This window comes from Coenobita brevimanus, chromosome 93, assembly GCF_032717465.1.
Source record: "Coenobita brevimanus isolate Jiangsu-jjx chromosome 93, ASM3271746v2, whole genome shotgun sequence".
Taxonomy (NCBI): Eukaryota; Metazoa; Arthropoda; class Malacostraca; order Decapoda; family Coenobitidae; genus Coenobita; species Coenobita brevimanus.
The window spans coordinates 40,752,104-40,773,193 of record NC_137046.1 but is presented as its reverse complement, the minus strand read 5'-3'; the positions used below and the strand labels follow the sequence as shown (position 1 = coordinate 40,773,193).

Genomic DNA, 21,090 nt, shown 5'->3' with positions numbered 1-21,090 from the left:
GAATAAAATGTGACAACTATACTTTTTCATCTTCCTAAGACTGAGAACAATAATAACAACGACAATAATAATGACTTATAATGACAATAATAATAATAATAATAATAATATTAATAATAATAATAAAAATTACACTCGCCTTTTCATCAAAGTACAAGGCCAGCTGAGGTCTGGCTGTCTGAGTGCCGGAGTCATCTGAGCTGGTAGAATATGCTGAGCTGGTGTCTGTGTCAGAGTCAGAGGATGGGGTGTGGATGTGGGTGTGGGTGTGGGCGAAGGCTGAAGCAAGGGAGGTGAGGTGCTGCAGAAGTAGGACCAACACTACACCACACGTTTCATCATCGGGCCAGTCCAGCTCTTGCCACCAACATCCTGCCTGACACACACAGATGCATAACGAGTCACAAATGAACATACACAGATATATAGACAGCTACGTGGACATATTTACACTTGGGGGTAGGTGGTAATCAAGCAGTAGAGAAGTGGGCTGCTGTCTGGTGGGGGAAAAAAAAAAAAAAAAAAAAGAATGTCTGATCCCAGGGTGGGCCAGGGAACAGACTGAAAATTTGAACTTAATTGAAACAGACTAAACTGCCCTTCCACAAACCAGCCGACATGTCATAAAAACAACCCCGCTATTACTTTCACTCCAGTCCTGAATAAGACAGCTCTAGCATGACATTTGTCCTGTGGGTATTAACATTCAGACCGTGACATAAGGTACGTAAGGCTATCCGATGAGATGAGGATGACTGCTAGGCTTCTGGGAACAGATTGTAACCTATGCCTAACGGTAAATACACCACTAAAACAATAATGAATATAGATAAGCATAAACGAGTACAAATGTTTAACATAAAGTATAATGAAAAACATTTTAAAAATGTGAAAAAGAGACCAGTAGGGAAGAAAATGTCCCCCAGCAGACGCCGCTTGTTTACGATACGATACTGAATAAATACAGGGCAGAGATAGCGTATATTGTGTATCAAGAAGAGTAAGGACGCTGCGGATTCAGAATGTCAAAGATGCGTTTAATGCTGAGATGTTCAGAGTGGAAGAGACAGTGGAACAGTGGAATATGTTAAAACAAGGAATCTTGAAGGCAATGGATCAGGTCTATGGCTTGACATAGGGACTATGTACAACTGATCAAAGAAGTATCGAGCAGGAGAGATCCAATTACATCCTTAATGATCAAAATAACTTGTGATGTTTCGAGGTGACTAATCTGTTATCATGTGAATGTGCACATGTAAACAGTACTGGCCAGGAATTGTCAAGCAAGGGATATATATATGGCAGCCTTAAGAAATGAAGTTCATTGATGAACCTAGAATCATCTGGTATTTTGCAGTTGCAATCATTTACGATGTTAGACTGATTCGCGTTAAATGTGGTCTATACAGACATTTCATTAAATCAACTGTACAAAATACAGTGCTGTGGCAGTCGAAGGATACAGATGAAATAATAATAATAATAAATCATCATCATCATCATCATCATCATCATCATCATCAGAAAAAAAAGACGGGTCAGTCTTGAAATAAAGGTGACAGTAGGGAACCATACCTGGAAGTTAAATCTAAACCAGAAAGGAAGTATACAGAGACCCGAAAGTGACGACGTAGAGCAATCCGTGAATAACCTAAACATCACAAGGGATGAAAGTGGCATATTTAAGATGGTTATGTAAAATTCGGGTAGTAATGGAGGTAATGATTTACTTTTTGTTGACAAATTGAAGAAAAAAGAAATGCCGATGTGGGACTAAGTGTGTACTGACGTTTCGCCTCATGGCTTCCTCAGAATTGTATTCTGAGGAAGCCGTGAGGCGAAACGTCAATACACACTTAGTCCCACATCGGTGTTTCTTTCTTCTCCAATGGAGGTATTGTTGGTGAACAGCACGAAAATTATTTGAAAGTGCGAAAAATCAGAAGCTTTTGGATGCGACATTATAGCAGAAGTTCGAGTTTGATTTAGGCAGGTATCGCTTGGATGCAACAGCATCAGTTCTAGGGCCACTCCCTCTGTTTAAGAGCAAGCGCAAAACAGTTCATAATATGAATAATAACAAGGCAGCCGGTTGCTCTGGGGTAGTCGCTGAAATGCTTGAAGTTTCAGAGGAGGTCGATGTGAGGATAACTGTCTTAATCAGTGCAACTGCATACGAGGACCCATTATGAAGATGACTGGCTGAAGAATATGAATGAATATTTCTAAGACGAATGATCCATTTGAGCATGGAGCCACAGGGGGAAAAACCGATAATGAAAGTCACTGACAGAGTATGATTAGGGACGTTAAAGAATGACTCCTTTATCCTCCAAATGAACACAACTTCAATATGTGAATTTTATTCTTGTCTGAGCAATTCACGGCACACATAATTATGACAGCGCTTTTTTTTTTTTAAATGTATACAGGACAGTGAGACATAATACCTACCTCCTGAAAAGCATGAATGAGCTCCTGAACTGAGTCACTGTGGTGCAGGACTGTGGAGGAGGGGCGCGAGAGACCGTTGGGGGCGGGATGATGGGCGGGGCGGGATTGACACTGTGGGGCGGGGCGGGGATTGTGCAGGAAGTGGAGGGTGTGGCGGTGGGTGTGGGTAAGCCAGGCACCCACACTACCTAGGAAGCACGAAGGGTAGTCAGGTGGCTGGGCTGATTCTCCTTCACGCCATTCTTCACCAAGACTGCCACCAAGAACCAGCATTAGCAGCATTAGCATCATCACTTGCCATCAGTATAAACATCAGTAACCATAACCATCATCGTTAAAAATCTTTTTTGTAACCCTATCCCCACTTCCGTAAATGGGGAGAGTCAGATCCAGAGGTAAGAATAAAGAAATCCGCAAAAGACCACACTAACCACCAATGCCCTTCACCTGACTGCTAAACCCTCCTCATCCGTAAACCTGACGGGCCACTACTCATCACCTGCCCATTTAACACATTCACTATAATATTGTCATGTTCTGCTATCTGTCTCTCTACCTTTCTATATCTATACATAACCATCTATCTATCTGTATAATATATATATATATATATATATATATATATATATATATATATATATATATATATATATATATATATATATATATATATATATATATATATATATATATATATATATATATATCTATCTATCTATCTATCTATATATATATATATATATATATATATATATATATTTTATTATATTATATTATATCCAAGGGGTGGTTGGGGTTTATTGCTCACATAATGCCACTCAGGGATGAGTGAGGCTGGTCACTCTCATCTTAAATGTTAGAACCAACTGGCCTAGCCCCGGGCTCCTACGCTCCTCATGGGGCAACGTAGGAATGGATGATGGATGGATATATTATATATATATATATATATATATATATATATATATAAACCAGCACACATATTTCACCTAGGAATGACTCATCTTTGTGTAGGGCTACGAAAATCCCTGTTAGCCCCTTCATTTATCTTTATTAAAATCATGTGGGACCCGAATGATTAATTCCTTCCATCACATGGCATATTTAGTATATTCGTATCATTTTTTTTCTCCAGGTGATTTTATTCAAATAAAGAAAGTTTAATGGCGGTTATATAACCCATGCAGTTCAGAAGGTTTCCATTAAACTGAATAAAAGCGTCTGATGGTAGTAAGAACGAAATAAATATGACGAACTCACGTTGAAGAGATTAAATAAAAAAAAGGTGTCACTGTGCTCAATGAAGCAATATCCCTCACGTTGAAGAGATTAAATAAAAAAAAGGTGTCACTGTGCTCAATGAAGCAATATCCCTCACCTTTATATCTGCCTATTTAATAATCTCACCTGTATACCTGCCTAACGAACCCCCTCACCTGTACACGTCTAATTACACCCTCACTCGTAGGCTACATCGACCTAATTCATCCCTCACCTATAAACGAGCCTAATTACCTCACATGTATCCTGCCTTATTAACTCCCTCACCTGTACACCTGCCTAAACCCCTCACCTGCACACGTACCTAATTAAGCACGACACCTGTACACCTGCCTAATGAACCTTTTCACCGATATACCCATTTAGTTAACCATCACTTGCACACATGCCTAATTAACCACCTCATTTGTATGCTTGCCTAATTAATCTCCTCCCCTGTACGCCTGCATAATTATCTTTTTCACATGTACATTGTCTAATTAACCTCTTCTCTTGTTCACCTCCCTAATAAACCTCTTCACTTATGCACTGCCTAATTAACCTCTTCACCTGCACATCATTCCAGATAATTTCTTCACCTGTAGGTGTGACTAATTAACTCCCTACCTGTACAGTTATCCCTCACCTGTACACGTGAGCAAGTGCCTTGTACACAGCCCACATTGGAGAACCGACACTGAAGTCCTGTAAGGCTGGACACTCTCCTGGCAGTCCCGGGTTTCCTGTAGGGGAAGTCACGTTGTTTGACTCTGAGAAATGCACCTGTCTAACTATCTGTTTATCCATCTATCTATATATCTGTCCACCCATCCATCTACTATTCATCTATCCATCTACAATCACTTTGTTTATCAATCTACTTACCAGCCTCTCTACCTAACCATGTATGTATGTATTGGGTCTAGTGGGTGAGGGCACTCGAGTTGGATGTAGTAACTATAGCTTTGCACCAAAGAGGCGGCTGAAGTTTAATGCTCGCATGATGTCGCTCAGGGAAGGGCAACTGGTCAGATTCACCTTAATGTTTGGAATGAGTAGCCTAACCCTGTCGCAACATAATACTCACTAGGCAATAAAGAATTAGGTGATAGATAGATAGATATCACAATGTGCGGTAGCACTCCATAAATAGGAATGGTGCAGGTTCAAATTGGCGCCTTGTCATAAAGGGTATGGGGCATTCGCGCGAGAAAGGTCGCAAAACCCAGTTCTAAGCTTATGAACTGAAAGACCTTTGTTGTTCAAATGCAAAACTACTCGCAAAGTCTTGCTAACCTTCGTAGGAGTCGCAAAATCGAACCGCAAAATATCGATTTTGTTCTTTCTTTTTCATCAATCATAACACACACACACACACACACACAAAGGCGTCCGCGCGCGTAGGTGTTTCTTTTCATGATTAGAAAAGCATTCAGGCTACGGCTCGCGAGTTACGTCCTGAAAATCGCATCGCGGTCACCCTTAAGTACGCCATTTTCCAAAATACATGTATTGGTGAGCTACAGCTTGCCTGCAGTTAAAAACGTACCAAAACACTTCTTTTCACGGGAAGGCACCCTCGTTTTAGTCTTTCAGTATGTTATGCATGTAACAATCCAGATCTAACACTTGCTTTATGCATAGTTATATTTCCACAAAAAATCATAATATATATATATATATATATATATATATATATATATATATATATATATATATATATATATATATATATATACACACTCTCTCATCTTAAATGTCGGGACCAACTGCTTAGCCACGGGCTCCTATGCTCTTCATGGGGCGATGTAGGACTAGATAATGGATGGATATATATATATATATATATATATATATATATATACACTCACTCTCATCTTAAATATATATATATATATATATATATATATCATCATCATCAACCGGACCTCGTTTCCCACCCTAGGGCTGGGTAAGACTATGGTGGCAGTGTTGTCAGATGGTACAGAGGAAATTTCAGGAGAAAATTGCCAAAAAATTCAGTAGATATAGGTAAAAATTCGGTAGACACACACCAGTATATATATGCACTATATTGGTACTTAAGATATATATTTCTGGAATCAATTTAATGAAATTAAGGCAGTGCCAACTGCAGTGCCGAATTTCTGACTGACTAGGAAAAGCAGGGCTGCCAAATATTGTTATGTCAAGGCACTATATTTACAAATAAAAGGCAATAGAAAAGCGCTGGATTCGATATTGGCAGAATTACTAACTAAACCTTACAAACTTAACATCCAAATAAATCAACAAAGTATTTTGAGCTTTAGGCCATTATATTAGGTCTCGTGGATGTGTGTTCCTCATTGTCTGCAACTCATCCCCGAGCATTCAGTCTTGTCACCTTCCTGTACACACCAACGTGTTTAATACGAACGGGTGGCAGTCGGCAGTGGCACAACTACAGAAAATGTCACAACACCGGTGTAGCGTTATGATCTGTCCCCCTGTCCGCCCCCTACGGCGCATGCGCGGAAGTTGCCAGAGGCCGCCACAAAAAAGCCATTTGTCCTCTGATCTCTGTAGGGGTAACATGATCGGAGCCTCTCGCCCTTTGTTAACAAACGGCAAATGGTCATTCCGGCTTCTCTTATCATTCGTCTCAAAGCTTTCTCGGGTAGTTTCCGCCCTTAAATTAAATTAGGTTAGGCGGAAAGCGGTAAAAATTCGAATTTCTAAGGTATGAATGAGTTAGGTTGGATAAACATAGTTATAATTAATCATCTGGGGACGAGTTATCTAATCTGTTAGGCGTGAGGATTGCCTTAGCTTTGTATCTTTACAGGAATGAGTCAAGCTCGTACTGTCCCGTGTATTAAACCATTTTTATCATACATATCCTTGAAATCATAAATAGTTTTGGCACACACTACCTCATTCTGTTGTGCATTCCACTGATCAATTGTCCTATTAGGGAAACTGAACTTCCTTGCATCTTTATCACCTCTCCTTATGCTGTATTGTGCAATGTCCTCTTGCTGACGCTTCACACATATGATATATATTCATTTATGTCTATTTTCTGTTCCCCTGATATGCATTTATATAGCATAATCATGTCTCCTCCTCCTCTCCTGCAGCATTGGTAAATTCAATCTTTCCAGTCTTTCTCAGTAACTTAAATCCCTTAAGCTTGGTACCCATCTTGTAGTGGCACGTTGTACTTTTTCAATCTTATCTGTGTTTTTTGAGATGAGGATTCCAGACTACTGTGATGCATACTCCAGAGTTGGTCTGATGAATGATATTATCTTCCTCAGCATATCTTCATTTATATATGTGAATGCTATTCTCATATTAGCAAGCAATGTATACATGTTTCGTACCTTCTCACTGATGTGATCATCAGGAGATAGTCTGTTACTGATAATTACTCCTAGGTCCTTCTCCTTTTCTGATATGTGTAGGGTTGATCTTCCTAACTTATAATACCAATCTGGTCTTTTCTCACTTTTACCAAATGTTATTACATGACACTTATCCACATTAAATTCCATTTGCCATTTATTGCTCCATTCATGAAGCTTGTTCAATTCCTCTTGCAGCTCTTTGCAAGAATCTATGTTAGTAATTTTCTTTTGAATTTTTGCATCATCTGCAAACATATTTAGAAAGCTTCCTCTCTGCGTTATATATTCACTTTAATACTCACCCAACCCCTTTTAAATGCCATAGAGTCAATAAGTGGCTTTTTCTTTTCCTTTTTTTTCCATTTATCCAATCCAATCCCTTTAGTTTGAGAAATCTTACATCTCCCTTTAGTTTTGAGAAATCTCACATAAGAGTGTTAGGCTAGTCCAGTATAGTTCAAGTTCAGTCAATGTGAAATAAAAATTAGCCTCTAAATTTCATTTATGGAAAAGTACTTTTAACTCCAAATACTATGAAAACAGTATGCACTCCAGTAGGGTATGCTTAGTGAAGTTTCCTGTTCACACTGTTACAGCACTGCTACTGATTCAATGGATAAGGATAAAGTAAAACCCCTTATCAGTTACGTTACTGAGATCACTTCAGATACTAGTTGTTATGGGAAAAAAAAAAAATCCTAAGTTAGGTTATTCAGCACATTGGGTACATTACTACACATCACTGATTGGCATATTTTAATACCAATCGTTTATTTAAATCTGCACACATGTGCAGTAACATAAACCTTGTCGTGTCCAGTAGCTCAGGATATATTTATATACTGTACTATCAGTAGAAATGCACTGAACACAGTAATTAAAAAAAAAAAAAAAAAAAAGCAAAAGTTAGCACCAAGCCAATGAAAATATGGCACTGAGGTGGAAGGGGGTTGGGTGGTTATTAAAGTGAAAATATAAGGCTGAGAGATAAGACACATGAAGTACAAGAGGAGGTGAATAATAAGCGCCAGTACTAAGCTATAACAATGACTACATGGCACTATAATGGAAGAGGGTTTGGTGGGTATTAAAGTGAAAATGTAAGGCAGACAGGTAAGACAGATAAAGTACAGGAGCAGAGTGGGAAGAGGGGAAGGATGAAGATTAAAGTGCCCCTTTTGCCACAAGCAGGGATACTTTGGAAGTATTCTGTCCCCCCTCCCCAGAGGGGTACTATCAATGGAAACTAAGCCAGCTCCCAGTCACGGTTATCTCACGAATCTTTTCCCCTCGGGGAGGGGGGGGATAGAATACTTCCTCAGTATCCCTGTTTGTCGTAAAAGCCCACTAAAAATCCTTCCTCTTTTCCCCCTCTGCTTCTTGTACTTTATCTGTTCCACCTCTCTGCCATATATTTTCAATACCCACCCAAGTTAGTGCCATATAACTTAGTCATTGAATGGAATGGATTATTAAAAAAAAAAAAAAAAAAAAAAAGGAAAGTGAGCACCAAGCCACTCAATGACTATATGGCACTACAATAGGAGTTGGGTGGGTATTAAAGTGAAAATATAAGGCAGAGAGGTGGGACAGATAAAGTACAAGAAGCAGAGGGGGAAAAGAGGAAGGATGAAGATTAAAGTGCCCTTTTTAGACGGTTTTTACGACAAGCAGGGATACTGAGGAGGTATTCTATCCCTCCCCCCCTCCGCCGGGGGAAACTTAGTCATTGAGTGGCTTGTGCTCACTTTTTTTTTTTTTTTTTTAATTATTCCATTCCATTTCATTCCATTCCATTCATGAGTCCTTTACTCATCCCTCTTAACCACCTGTGAGGTCTACAAATACCTGTACACTAGTCAAATTTAACACAGTGAGAACTACTCAGCTACAGACCAGTATCACTGACCAGTGTTGTAAAACATCTAGAACATGGTATGATAAAAGAGAGGCAGTTCGGTTTTAGGAAGGGAAAATCATGTGTTACTAATCTTCTAAGCAATTATGACAAAGTTAGAGAAACACTACAGAAAAGAGAAGGATGGGTGGACAGTTATCTATTTAGATTTTAAGAAAAAAGGAAAAGGAAAAGCCACTTATTGACTCTATGGCATTTAAAAGGGGTTGGGTGAGTATTAAAGTGAATATATAACGCAGAGAGGAAGCTTTCTAAATATGTTTGCAGATGATGCAAAAATTCAAAAGAAAATTACTAACATTGATTCTTGGAAAGAGCTGCAAGAGGAATTGAACAAGCTTCATGAATGGAGCAATAAATGGCAAATGGAATTTAATGTGGATAAGTGTCATGTAATAACATTTGGTAAAAGTGAGAAAAGACCAGATTGGTATTATAAGTTAGGAAGATCAACCCTACACATATCAGAAAAGGAGAAGGACCTAGGAGTAATTATCAGTAACAGACTATCTCCTGATGATCACATCAGTGAGAAGGTACGAAACATGTATACATTGCTTGCTAATATGAGAATAGCATTCACATATATAAATGAAGATATGCTGAGGAAGATAATATCATTCATCAGACCAACTCTGGAGTATGCATCACAGTAGTCTGGAATCCTCATCTCAAAAAACACAGATAAGATTGAAAAAGTACAACGTGCCACTACAAGATGGGTACCAAGCTTAAGGGATTTAAGTTACTGAGAAAGACTGGAAAGATTGAATTTACCAATGCTGCAGGAGAGGAGGAGGAGACATGATTATGCTATATAAATGCATATCAGGGGAACAGAAAATAGACATAAATGAATATATATCATATGTGTGAAGCATCAGCAAGAGGACATTGCACAATACAGCATAAGAAGAGAGGTGATAAAGATGTAAGGAAGTTCAGTTTCCCTAATAGGACAATTGATCAGTGGAATGCACAACAGAATGAGGTAGTGTGTGCCAAAACTATTTATAATTTCAAGGATATGTATGATAAAAATGGTTTAATACACGGGACAGTACGAGCTTGACTCATTCCTGTAAAGATACAAAGCTAAGGCAATCCTCACGCCTAACAGATTAGATAACTCGTCCCCAGATGATTAATTATAACTATGTTTATCCAACCTAACTCATTCATACCTTAGAAATTCGAATTTTTACCGCTTTCCGCCTAACCTAATTTAATTTAAGGGCGGAAACTACCCGAGAAAGCTTTGAGACGAATGATAAGAGAAGCCGGAATGACCATTTGCCGTTTGTTAACAAAGGGCGAGAGGCTCCGATCATGTTACCCCTACAGAGATCAGAGGACAAATGGCTTTTTTGTGGCGGCCTCTGGCAACTTCCGCGCATGCGCCGTAGGGGGCGGACAGGGGGACAGATCATAACGCTACACCGGCCATCCAGTCCTCCCTCACCCCTCCCCTGGGCCTCCCTCCCTCCCTCTCCCACACTCTCTCTCTCTCTCTCTCTCTCTCTCTCTCTCTCTCATATTTAGCATTTATGGATTTTCAACTGCCGGGAAGCATAATTTTTGTGGATTTTCTGGAGAACCTTTCAAAATTCAGTAGATTAGAGCAATAATTCGGTATTTCTTGAGATCCATCAGAAATTCAGTAGATCTCATGATATTTCGGTAGATCTGGCAACACTGTATGGTGGTACCAATCTTAAGTGGCGGTTTGGGTGGGGCACGAACCTCTGTACAGTGGTGCCACGTGTTCCATACCCGCTATGTGAACGGCTCAGATATATGTAATAGGCATCACAATAAGATAAACACATAAGAATATAATGGTAACGTGTGTATTATAATATATGAAAGAACAGTAAACCGATTATGCGTAAAATATTTATACGGCAATACAGAAACGTGGCATAATTATTTTACAGTTCTTAAAAAAAAGTAGTCACTTTTATTGGCTGTTACCGTATTTCTGGGGTTGGTAATAATGTCACAATTATGATTATAATATGCAGGATTATAAGCAAAAATATACCAGATTCTTAGTAAAAAAAAATATATACATTAAACCCTCGTGAGCGGCAACACACACACACCCAGTCCCACCTGGTCATCTGTGAGGGATAGAGGAATAGGCCTGTTTGGGGACACCTCTTAAAAAAAAAGCGCCAAGACTTTAACCTCCTGGGTGGTGTGGAAATAAAGTCAAATTTACAATATGTACATTATAACGTAAAAGAAAATAACCAAAATGTATCCTAAAATACCACAGACGAGAGAGAGAGAGAGAGAGAGGGGGGGGGGAAGGCAGACCAGGGGCAGTGTTGAGTGCAGCTTAGTGAGAGATGGAGGAAGGGAGGGAAGGAAGGAGAGAGAGAGTGATTGAATGAAAACAAATCATGGCGCCACAACAACGAGGTCATCTGGCGCCATATGTAAAACAATAATATTTTAAAACATAATTAGATATAATAAAAACAAAATAAAGAAATGAAAGCACAAGTTTATAAGTCACTCATAAAAGAAACAAAATTCCCAAGGGTGACGCACATCTCCCCAAGGAGAGAGAGAGAGAGAGAGAGAGAGAGAGAAGGCAGGCAAGGGGCAGTGTTGAGTGCATTGTCAAACTGAGGGAAAGATGAAGGGAGGGAAGGAAGGAGGGAGAGAATGATTGAATGAAAAGGCGCCGTAACACCGAGGTCATCTGGCGTCATATGTAAAACAATAATATAGTAAAAAACAAAATAAAGAAAAGAAAGCACAAGTTTATAAGACATAAAAGAAACAAAATTCCCTAGGGTGATGCACATCCCCCAAGGAGAGAGAGAGAGAGAGATTTTTTTTGTTTGTTTTGATTAATTTATTACACCCGAAGGTGGCAGACATAAAGTACAATTAGTTAACAATGATAGTACATGGGACTCGTGCCACGTAGGACACGCTATGTACTGTAGTCATCATGAAATCAAAATCCACCAAAGTGAGGATGACACATAAGAATAACATCTAGCAAGTCATTATCTGTTAACAGCAGTTTACAAGTGTCAATCAATGTGAGTCTTTGTGGTAATAAGTTAACAACATGTGGACAGTGCAGGCAATAATGGTCCAGGGTGTTGGCATTGGGTGCGTCACACAGCCTACAGGAGGTGAAGTGAGGTGCGTCTTCCTGCCCTGCCACCTGCCAAACTGGTCGCCAGCCCAGTCGGAGACGTGCACATACCACATTACAGCGGCGAACCATAAGACCACTGCGACGATACCTGTGTGGATGAGTGAGAAAGTGATCATAATGCTGTATTGATACACTCGTGGCCCTCTCAGCATTGCTACGATGGCGGGTGGGGGAGCGGGCAGCCTGCTGTACCATCTTCTTGCAGCACAGAAGGGATGCAGTGGAAGTAGCAGCATCTGGCAGATGTAGATCGCAAGCAGCCTTCACAAGTCGGTCAGCAGTGTCATTGGCCAGGAGATGGATGTGAGAGGGAATCCATAAAAAGTGCACCATTAGTGAGCTGGCATCAGCCATGGCTAGTAGCCGAAGGATTTGTGTGACTAGACGTTGATATGCTGGCTTGTGAGACGTGAGGGCCCGGAGAGCTGGCTGTGAGTCACAAATGATCAAGCCGTTATTCCTAGTCTGTGTAAGCAAAGTGACAGCATCCAGAAGTCCATGTAGTTCACAATATGTAGAACTTGATGAATTTGGGAGGCGGCGACCCGACCAGCCCTCTTGCGGGGGCTCTAAGGTGGGGGAGAAAACAGCACATCCTGCCCTGCCATCTCTCTGCAGGGAGCCGTCAGTATAGAGATGGTGGGCCAAACTGAGGGATGATGATAGGCTGGCGATGGTTTCCAGTGCACGTTGTTGTTGAAGCTGAGGCAGATCAGTCTTAGAGGCTGGAGTGTAGGAGACTGCTGGCACAGGAATCCTCCAGGGTGCAAGGCCATTGTCCACGTCCTCTTCTACGATGTCAACATTAAGACTCTGAATATTGGAACTTATGGTACTGACCAGATTGCGTCCACCTTGGCGTAGCAGAGGTCGAGGCGCCGCTGGATCCAGAGAAGTCCTAATAGTATGAGAGTAGTGGGGAGAAAGATGAGGAGAGTACAGACATTTAATGCTAAAATAGGTGACATTGGAATATATTCTATCAACGAATGGTGGGAGATTGAGCTCGTGCTGCATATTGACAATTCTGGTGAGGTCAGGGCAGCCCAGGATGAGTCTCATTGCTTGATTCTGGAAGATTTCAAGAGGTCTTAAAGCTGTTCTGGAGAGCTGACATAATGCTGGGGAAAGATAATCTACCACCGAGCGGAGGAATGCAATGTATATGGTCCTGGCGACTGGGATAGATACTCCAGTAGAATAATTGGTCAGCCACTTTAAAGGAGTCAGGCGCCGCTGCAGTCGGACCAACAGATCTTGAACAACGGGATGCACCCGCTGTCGTGCTGGGATGGAAGGTGTAATCCGCACTGGTGCTCCCAAATAGAGATACTGCGTGCAGAGAGGTATGACATCATTCCCCATAGTGAATTCTGGCAGATTCCATGCAGGACGGGAGGAGAAGATTCTACTCTTATCCGAGGAGATGATGAGGCCACACGAGGAAGCTGAAACATGAAAGGAGTGAAGAAAGCGTTGCAAATGGTCCGGAGAACGTGAGTGAATGCATATATCATCTGCGTAGCAAGTGATAGTGGTGTCACCGACAGCTGGCAGTAAGGACAGAAGGCGATGAATGAGAATATTGAATAAAAAGGGACTAAGGACACCACCTTGTGGAGTACCAAGTTCAAAGTCTCGGGCAGTGCTCAATGCTCCTTTAAACAAAACTCGAGAAGTTCTGTTTCGTAGGTAGCCACGTATCCATTTAAGAAGGTTTCCTTTTATGCCAAAGTCAACAAGCTGATCAAGAATGATGTCTCTATTGGCTACGTCGAATGCACTCTTCAAGTCAATGAAGGCCACAACACTATCTGAGGAGAGACGAGTGTAGAGCTCCATGAGGCAGTGGTGTGTTCCTCGTTGGGGCAGGAAGCCGAAAAGTCTGGACGAAAGTTTGTCATGCAGCCGGGACATGAGGCGTGAGAGAAGAATGCGTTCAAACACCTTACAGAAACAGGAAGTGAGGGAGATGGGCTGGAATTTGTCGGTGCCAGGCTTGGGGATGGGCACAATCGTACTTCCAGGCTTGTGGCACGTAACCCAGACTAAAACCGAGGTTGTAGAGACGGAGGAGAGGGTTGCCAGGCACTGTTACGAGTACACGAAGGACTGCATGGGTGATGCCATCATCACCAGGAGCTGAATTTCTGCCCCTAGTGAGGGCACGGTGCAGCTCGCTCTCAGATATGGCTACATCATCATCATCATCAACACTCAGTAAGGCGGCGGCGAGACGAAGTGCACGATAGTTTTCCTGGGTGGAGAGAGCATCTCGTATATGAACTGGAAGGGTGGCGGTTCGTGACTGTGCTGACCACTCATTGATGAGGTCCTGTGCGTACTGAACAGGGTTGTGGTGGAGGACACTTGGAGGCTTCTTTCTTACAACCTTATTGATGAGGTGCCACATGGTACTCACGCTTGTTTGATGATTAATACCATCAGTGAATCTGTGCCAGGAATCAGATTGAACACAGAGCTGGAGAGCAACAAGATCATCTCTTGATAGTTGATACTGGTGAAGAGTCTCAGGATTTGGTTGCCTCATAAAGGCACGGCCAGCCTCCATTGCCTGTCTCTCTGCTTGAACGATTCTACTATCCAGTGTAAAGCTATGGGCACCAACACGATGCCTGATGTGTGGCTTGCTGACATATCGGTTATAGAAGGCATGTGTGGCTTTGACAAGTGAGGAGTATAACTGTTCAGGACAGTGGAAGTTAAATGTGGGAAGAAAGTTAGTCATGTATGAGATGTATGTGGGACGGTACTTGGGAGGGATTGCAATGCGAGTGCGGGTGTGTACTGGCGAGGGAGCAGAGGGAAGGGAATAATGAATGCTGAGACCAATGTGATCTGAGAAGAGTGTCGGAACAGATGCACACTTTACTTGGGAGGGTACAAGTCCACACGTAAGTACATGATCCAGAGTACCACCTCGAGCATGTGTAGCACCAGCAGTATCCCAGCGTGTAAGCTGATTTCGGCGAATGTACTTTAAAAGTCGATTCCCATTACAATTCACAGTGCCAGAAAGATCTCCCAAAGCAGGATGACGGGCATTGAAATCCCCCATGTAAACCATTCCACAAATGGTGGGAGCTGGAAGAGTGGCGGGATCTATCCTGTTCGGTGCAGCGTATACGTTGCAAAGCCGTATGGTGCCAGCACCAACAGTAATGTCAAAGAGCTGAAAGGTGGTATTCTCATTCACAGAAAATGGAAGGAGGCGATGCTGAATGGAGGAGTGAATGTAGGTTATGAGGCCATGTCTTACCTGATGAACATAAGACACGTAGCCACTGAGGGATGGGGCATCCACCCCGGGCAAAGCATTACCAACAAATGCCTCCTGGATGAGAACGATGTCCGGGTGGTGACTAAATACATAACCCTTGAGTGCAGTCAGTTTGGCCCTATTTGTTATACCACAGGCATTCCAAGAGACAACATGCAGCTTAGCTAGATTATTGAACAGGACCTTTAGGATGACGACGGCTGGACGAGGAGGCAGTGATGATGCGGGCATCAACACGTGATGCACCATGTTGTGGGGACTGTGTAGGGAGGGCAGTCAGGGTCTCAAGGCGAGAGGCAATGGTCTGGAGCTGCTCTGTAAGACTGGTAAGGGAATTAATGACAACTTTTTGAGTTTCAGCCAAGGAATTTAAGGTAGCTTCAAAGGCAACCTGTTTGCTTACCAAACTACCTAGGTGCTCATCGATTGTATCGAAGCGCGCTGTGAGTGAAGCAACACGAGTCCTGAGAGCGGCAACAGCGTCCTGGAGTTCATTTACTTGATGTGAGCTTGAGGTGGAAGTTGAAACATCAGGGATGGCACTTTGGGGTGGAGCTGGTGGTGGCGGCAAGTTCGATGCGTGAGCAGCCACCTGTGTGGCGGGCGATATGGTGGTAGCCCAGCGGCGTGGGCAGCCAGGATGCCAAACATTAACCCCAGGTTGGTGACATCAGAGATATTTCCAGAGCGAGGTGTCGGGAGTGGAGGGCAGTGGCTGCATCAAGGCTGAGGGAGAGGCAGGAGCAGGCGGTGGGGGAGTGCGGTGGGGGCAAGACCGTGAGTCATGTGACTCGGAGCAGAATGCACAGCGCTCAGGTGCTGAACAGTACCGAGAAATGTGACCAAAGTTCCAGCATCTATAACACCATGGCTGCTCATCCCTCATCCTGCGAAACTCACAGGAAGGCAGGCAAGGGAGGAAGCTGAAGGCAATACTCGGTGGCGGTGGCTGAGGAAGGCTCCAGGTGATCACAAGGCGGTTAATAGGTGTGCCGTTCTGGTAGAAGCGACGGGCAGTGTGGATGCCAGGCAGCCCCTTGGCCAGTGTTGGATCAGTGCAGACAGGGTAACGGGTAAGGAGAAATGTAGGAAATTTGCGAGGCCGTTCTGGTGAGTCTTGAATTTCGAGGGAAAGAGACAGAAAATCTCCACGCATTACACTGTCAACAATGTCTGAGCGACGGCGGGAGATATAAACAAAGCGGGAGGAAATCGCTGCCATTTTAACCTCAGCCAGGTCTCGATCGAGATGAAAGTGGCGGTTGACCTCAGATAACCAGCGAAGCTTGGTGTCCACAGATGTGTTGTCCTTGAACAGCAGCTTAATGTAGTCAGCCCTAGGAGCAAACGCTGGAGAAGGAGGGGCGCTTAATGACATAGCCTCAAGTTGGGGAACTACGGGCTGCACAGGGTGGGAAACGTAGCCTTCATTATCATGTGCACGTTGCAGGGCATCACTAGACTCCCTCCGTCGGGTGGACTTAGCAGCCGGGGATGAAGGTTCACTGTTGCTGTCTGAGGTATAAACCATGGGGCGCTTAGTGGTGCCAGGGTGTTGTGAGGCAGGTGTTGGTAACACTGACGAACCCTCAGCTCCCGTGACAGGCGTATCACGGTGCTCAGGAGTTGGTAACTGTGGCCAGTGTTGGTCAGCAATATCTGAAATATCATCATCACTGAGCGCCAGGTCAGCCTCAATATCTGCAATAGAGACAGGGCCTGAAGGCTCCATAACGCTCTCCTACAGAAGCAGGAAGTGGGCACGGTGGGGTAGAGACGTCAAGAGAGTCGAGACGTTGCCATGACGACATAACAGGGCTACTGCGCATGCGCAGAAATCGGGAAAACTGACCAGAGGGGCTGGGCCAGGTGAGTCAAATTTCCCTTAATTATTACAGGCTAAGTCCAACACGAGGTAAACTCAAATAAAACGAGTGCAAAGACTGAACCTTCGTGTAGCTCCCTGCAACAGCTGTAAGGCAGTGGTAGCAGAAATCCACGTAAAACGCCAGAGATAATAGGAGAGCAGAACACATGTTTGTTTACACAGGCCCTCTGGTGGCGAGTGAGAGAGAGAGAGAGAGAGAGGGGCATCGCGATATGGAAAACGTGGCAACACTGTACAGAGGTTCGTGCCCCACCCAAACCGCCACTTTAGAATGGTAACGACCATAGCAACGTTCAGGCAGCCCAAGTCTGCCCACTCGAATGGTCCACGCTTCCATTTACTCATCATTCACGTCACTGGAATCCCGGCTCTATCTGATACACCAGAAACTTCCACCACAATCTGTCTATCTATCTATCTATATACCTAGGCTGCTTCCCCCAAGGAAAGGGAGGTAGCCGAGACAGGATGACTCACTCTCCATTTACTCATCCATTCAAACACATTCATTCGCATCTTAGCCCCAAAGGGGAGAACGGACAGATCCTCACCGCACCACACCGCACAAGGGTCAACTGGGCAATGCAATCAATGACATCCGCAGCAGGGCCCGACAGCAGAACTGGTTTACCCCTGCCACATCATAACAGACCCATCCCCTTACCCGCACCTGACCTGACTAGCTGATCAGACCAAATGCGGGAGAATATCCCCTCAGGGCTGCGTCATCACTTATTCATTCACAATTTCTCTCCATTTATTTCTGTCACGCACAGCCACTCTTCCTTGCTCAACAGACATCCCTCTCGCATCCAGCGCTCTCTTCACACTGTCCATCCATCCTATTCGTGGTCTTCCTCTCAGCCTTACACCTCTCACATCAGATCTAGTTATCTTTTTCACCAATCGCTCATTATCCATTCTCTCCATATGCCCAAACCATTGCAACACCCTCTGCTCAACTCTGCCAGCCATCTCCCGAACAACTCCAGTTCTCCTTCGCACTTCATCATTTCGCACCCGATCCATACGCGTCACTCCACACATACTCCTCAGACATCTCATCTCCATTACATTCAAACTTTTCCTCTCTGCTACACCCATATTCCATGTTTCAGCCCCATATAACGCAGTCGGTACCACAACACCCTCATACAGCCTTCTCTTTACATCCATTCTAAGCGAACGACATTTAAACACTTTTTTCATTCCTCCCAGCACCTTTCCTACTTCATTTATTCTAAACTTCACTTCTGCATCTATTCTTCCATCCACAGCAACATGTGACCCTAGATATTTAAAACAATCTACCTCCTCAAGCAACTCACCATTCAAAACTATATTCATCCCCCTACACTTCATCACTTTACTCTTATTCTCATTTACTTTCAATTTCCTCCTTTCACACACCCTTCCAAACTCCTCTACCAACTGTCTCAATCTCTCCTCTGAATCAGTCACCAGTGCAGTATCATCTGCAAACAGCAGCTGCTTCAGATTCCACTCTCCTCCATCAACATTTACCAGACTCAGACCACCTAAAACTCTTGCATTCACCTCCCTTACAACACCATCCATGTAAATATTAAACAACCAAGGCGACATCACACATCCCTGTCGCAGCCCCACTCTCACGGGAAACCAATCACTCACAGCATTTCCCACTCTTACACACGCTCTACTATTTACATAAAAACTTTTCACCCCTTTTAGTAACCTACCATCAAGTCCATACAATCTTAAAACAGTCCACAAAGCCTCCCTATCAATTCTATCATACGCTTTCTCTAAATCCATAAATGCCCAAAACACATCCTTGCCTTTCGCTAAATACTTTTCACACACTTGTCTCACAGCAAACACCTGATCAACGCATCCCCTCCCTCTCCTAAAGCCACACTGCTCATCACTAATCACTCCCTCTGTACCCTCTCTAACTCTCATAATTAACACTCTACCATACACCTTACCTACAACACTCAACAGACTTATACCCCTAAAGCTAGTACATTCATACTTATCACCCTTGCCTTTATACAACGGGACCACACAAGCACTTGCCCAATCAATTGGCACCATACCTTTCTCATAGCACACATTCAACAATCTTACTAACCAGTCAACAATAGTCACTCCACCACCCTTCAGGCATTCCACAGCACACCCATCCATACCTGCAGCTTTCCCTGTTTTCATCTCCTTTACTGCCTTCTCCACTTCCTCCTTCGTGATCAAGGAATCATTCAACTCTCCCAACACATTTATACCTTGCACCCTTCCATCCGCCACAATCTCAGCCACCCTTTCCTCCTCTACATTTAACAATCTTTCAAAATACTCTGCCCATCTCTTCCTTACTGCATCCATCTCAATTAACATCCTTCCATCCTCTGATTTTACTCGTTCTTCCTTCCCAGACTCTCCCTTTCGCACCCTTTTCACCTCCTTCCAAAACATTTTCTTATTCTGCTGAAAATTCTCTGTCAGCCGCCTACCCCACCTCTCATCTGCTGCCACTTTAGCATCACGCACAGCCCTTCTCGCTCTATTCCTCTTCTCCTTATACCTTTCATATGACATCTCATCCTTCCTCTGCAGCCACACTTCATATGCACGTCTCTTCTCAGCCACAGCCATACTTACTTCCTCGCACCACCATTCTGTAGCTTCACATAAACGTATCCGACAGAGACAATCCAAACGTTGTCACATTAAAAAGGGGTGCTAAATCCTTGATCATGCACTTCTCACAACATTCATCCATATATATATATATATATATATATATATATATATATATATATATATATATATATATATATATATATATATATATGAGGCATACATATATACATATGAGGTAGAGATACCTGGTTGAGTACAATGGGTCGAGGCTGAGGCAAGAAGATCTCTGGTATGCTTAGAGAGCAGTCCACAGAGTTCACGGTGAATGAGTGCGGCATAAGAGATGTCCAGCTCTCTGAAATAGTGGAGCCTTTTATTTTCAGAATCTTTAATAGTATTTTCTAATGCAATTTTTCCATTTAACTCTTTGCCGTATTTCCCTCTTCTTTGGTTTAGTTTTTTCAGTATTTTTTCGTTGTGTTACATTTTTTTTTAAACTGCCTATATTTCATAAGTACTTAGCTTTCTGTGACGCACATTTTTGCTTCACCAGTTTTGTATTATGATTTATGGAATATTTTTCTCAGTCTTCTATTTTGGATGCAGCGTGATTCCCAATTTTCTCATACAACTGGCTATACTAACTTTGATCATAATTCAAAGCGAATGCACTTTTGACTGTGACTGAACTTTTGATTAAGACCATACTTCAAACTCCAACCTGTGTGAAAGTACTTTGACCATAACCACAGGAATACGCGATCGTACTATCATTCACGTTGTACTAATGCATGGGTCAAGACTTTTAACCAGGAACACTCTTTAGGCTGAGACCGTACCCTGTGTGTCAGTATCTGTAGAGGTCACTGAGCTCTATAGTAAGGAGCGGATATCTCCGCTGCGTGCGTGTGACTGGCCGCCACATTGAAACCCTCACACTCGTCACCACCACCCTGGTAATGCATTTGGAACACTGTTATTAGTTTGCTGTTTCTGTTTCGCTGTTGCTTACATAAGCTGAGCAGCGGCCATGGCACTACATTTCAGCTGCGCATTAGACCATGA

At 42.9% G+C, this 21,090-nt stretch overlaps 1 protein-coding gene across 1 annotated transcript in view; it reads right to left on the bottom strand.

Annotated features, from left to right (window-relative positions):
• LOC145412411 (uncharacterized) overlaps window positions 1–21,090 on the bottom strand; it is a 41,382-nt gene that overhangs the window by 14,035 nt on the left and 6,257 nt on the right. The window contains exons 7-10 of the mRNA XM_080282297.1: window positions 20,271–20,380; window positions 4,364–4,460; window positions 2,458–2,710; window positions 140–376 (exon numbers count right to left, since the gene is read on the bottom strand). Coding sequence (XP_080138423.1) covers window positions 140–376; window positions 2,458–2,710; window positions 4,364–4,460; window positions 20,271–20,380 — 697 coding nt within the window. The remainder of the gene's footprint in view (window positions 1–139; window positions 377–2,457; window positions 2,711–4,363; window positions 4,461–20,270; window positions 20,381–21,090) is intronic.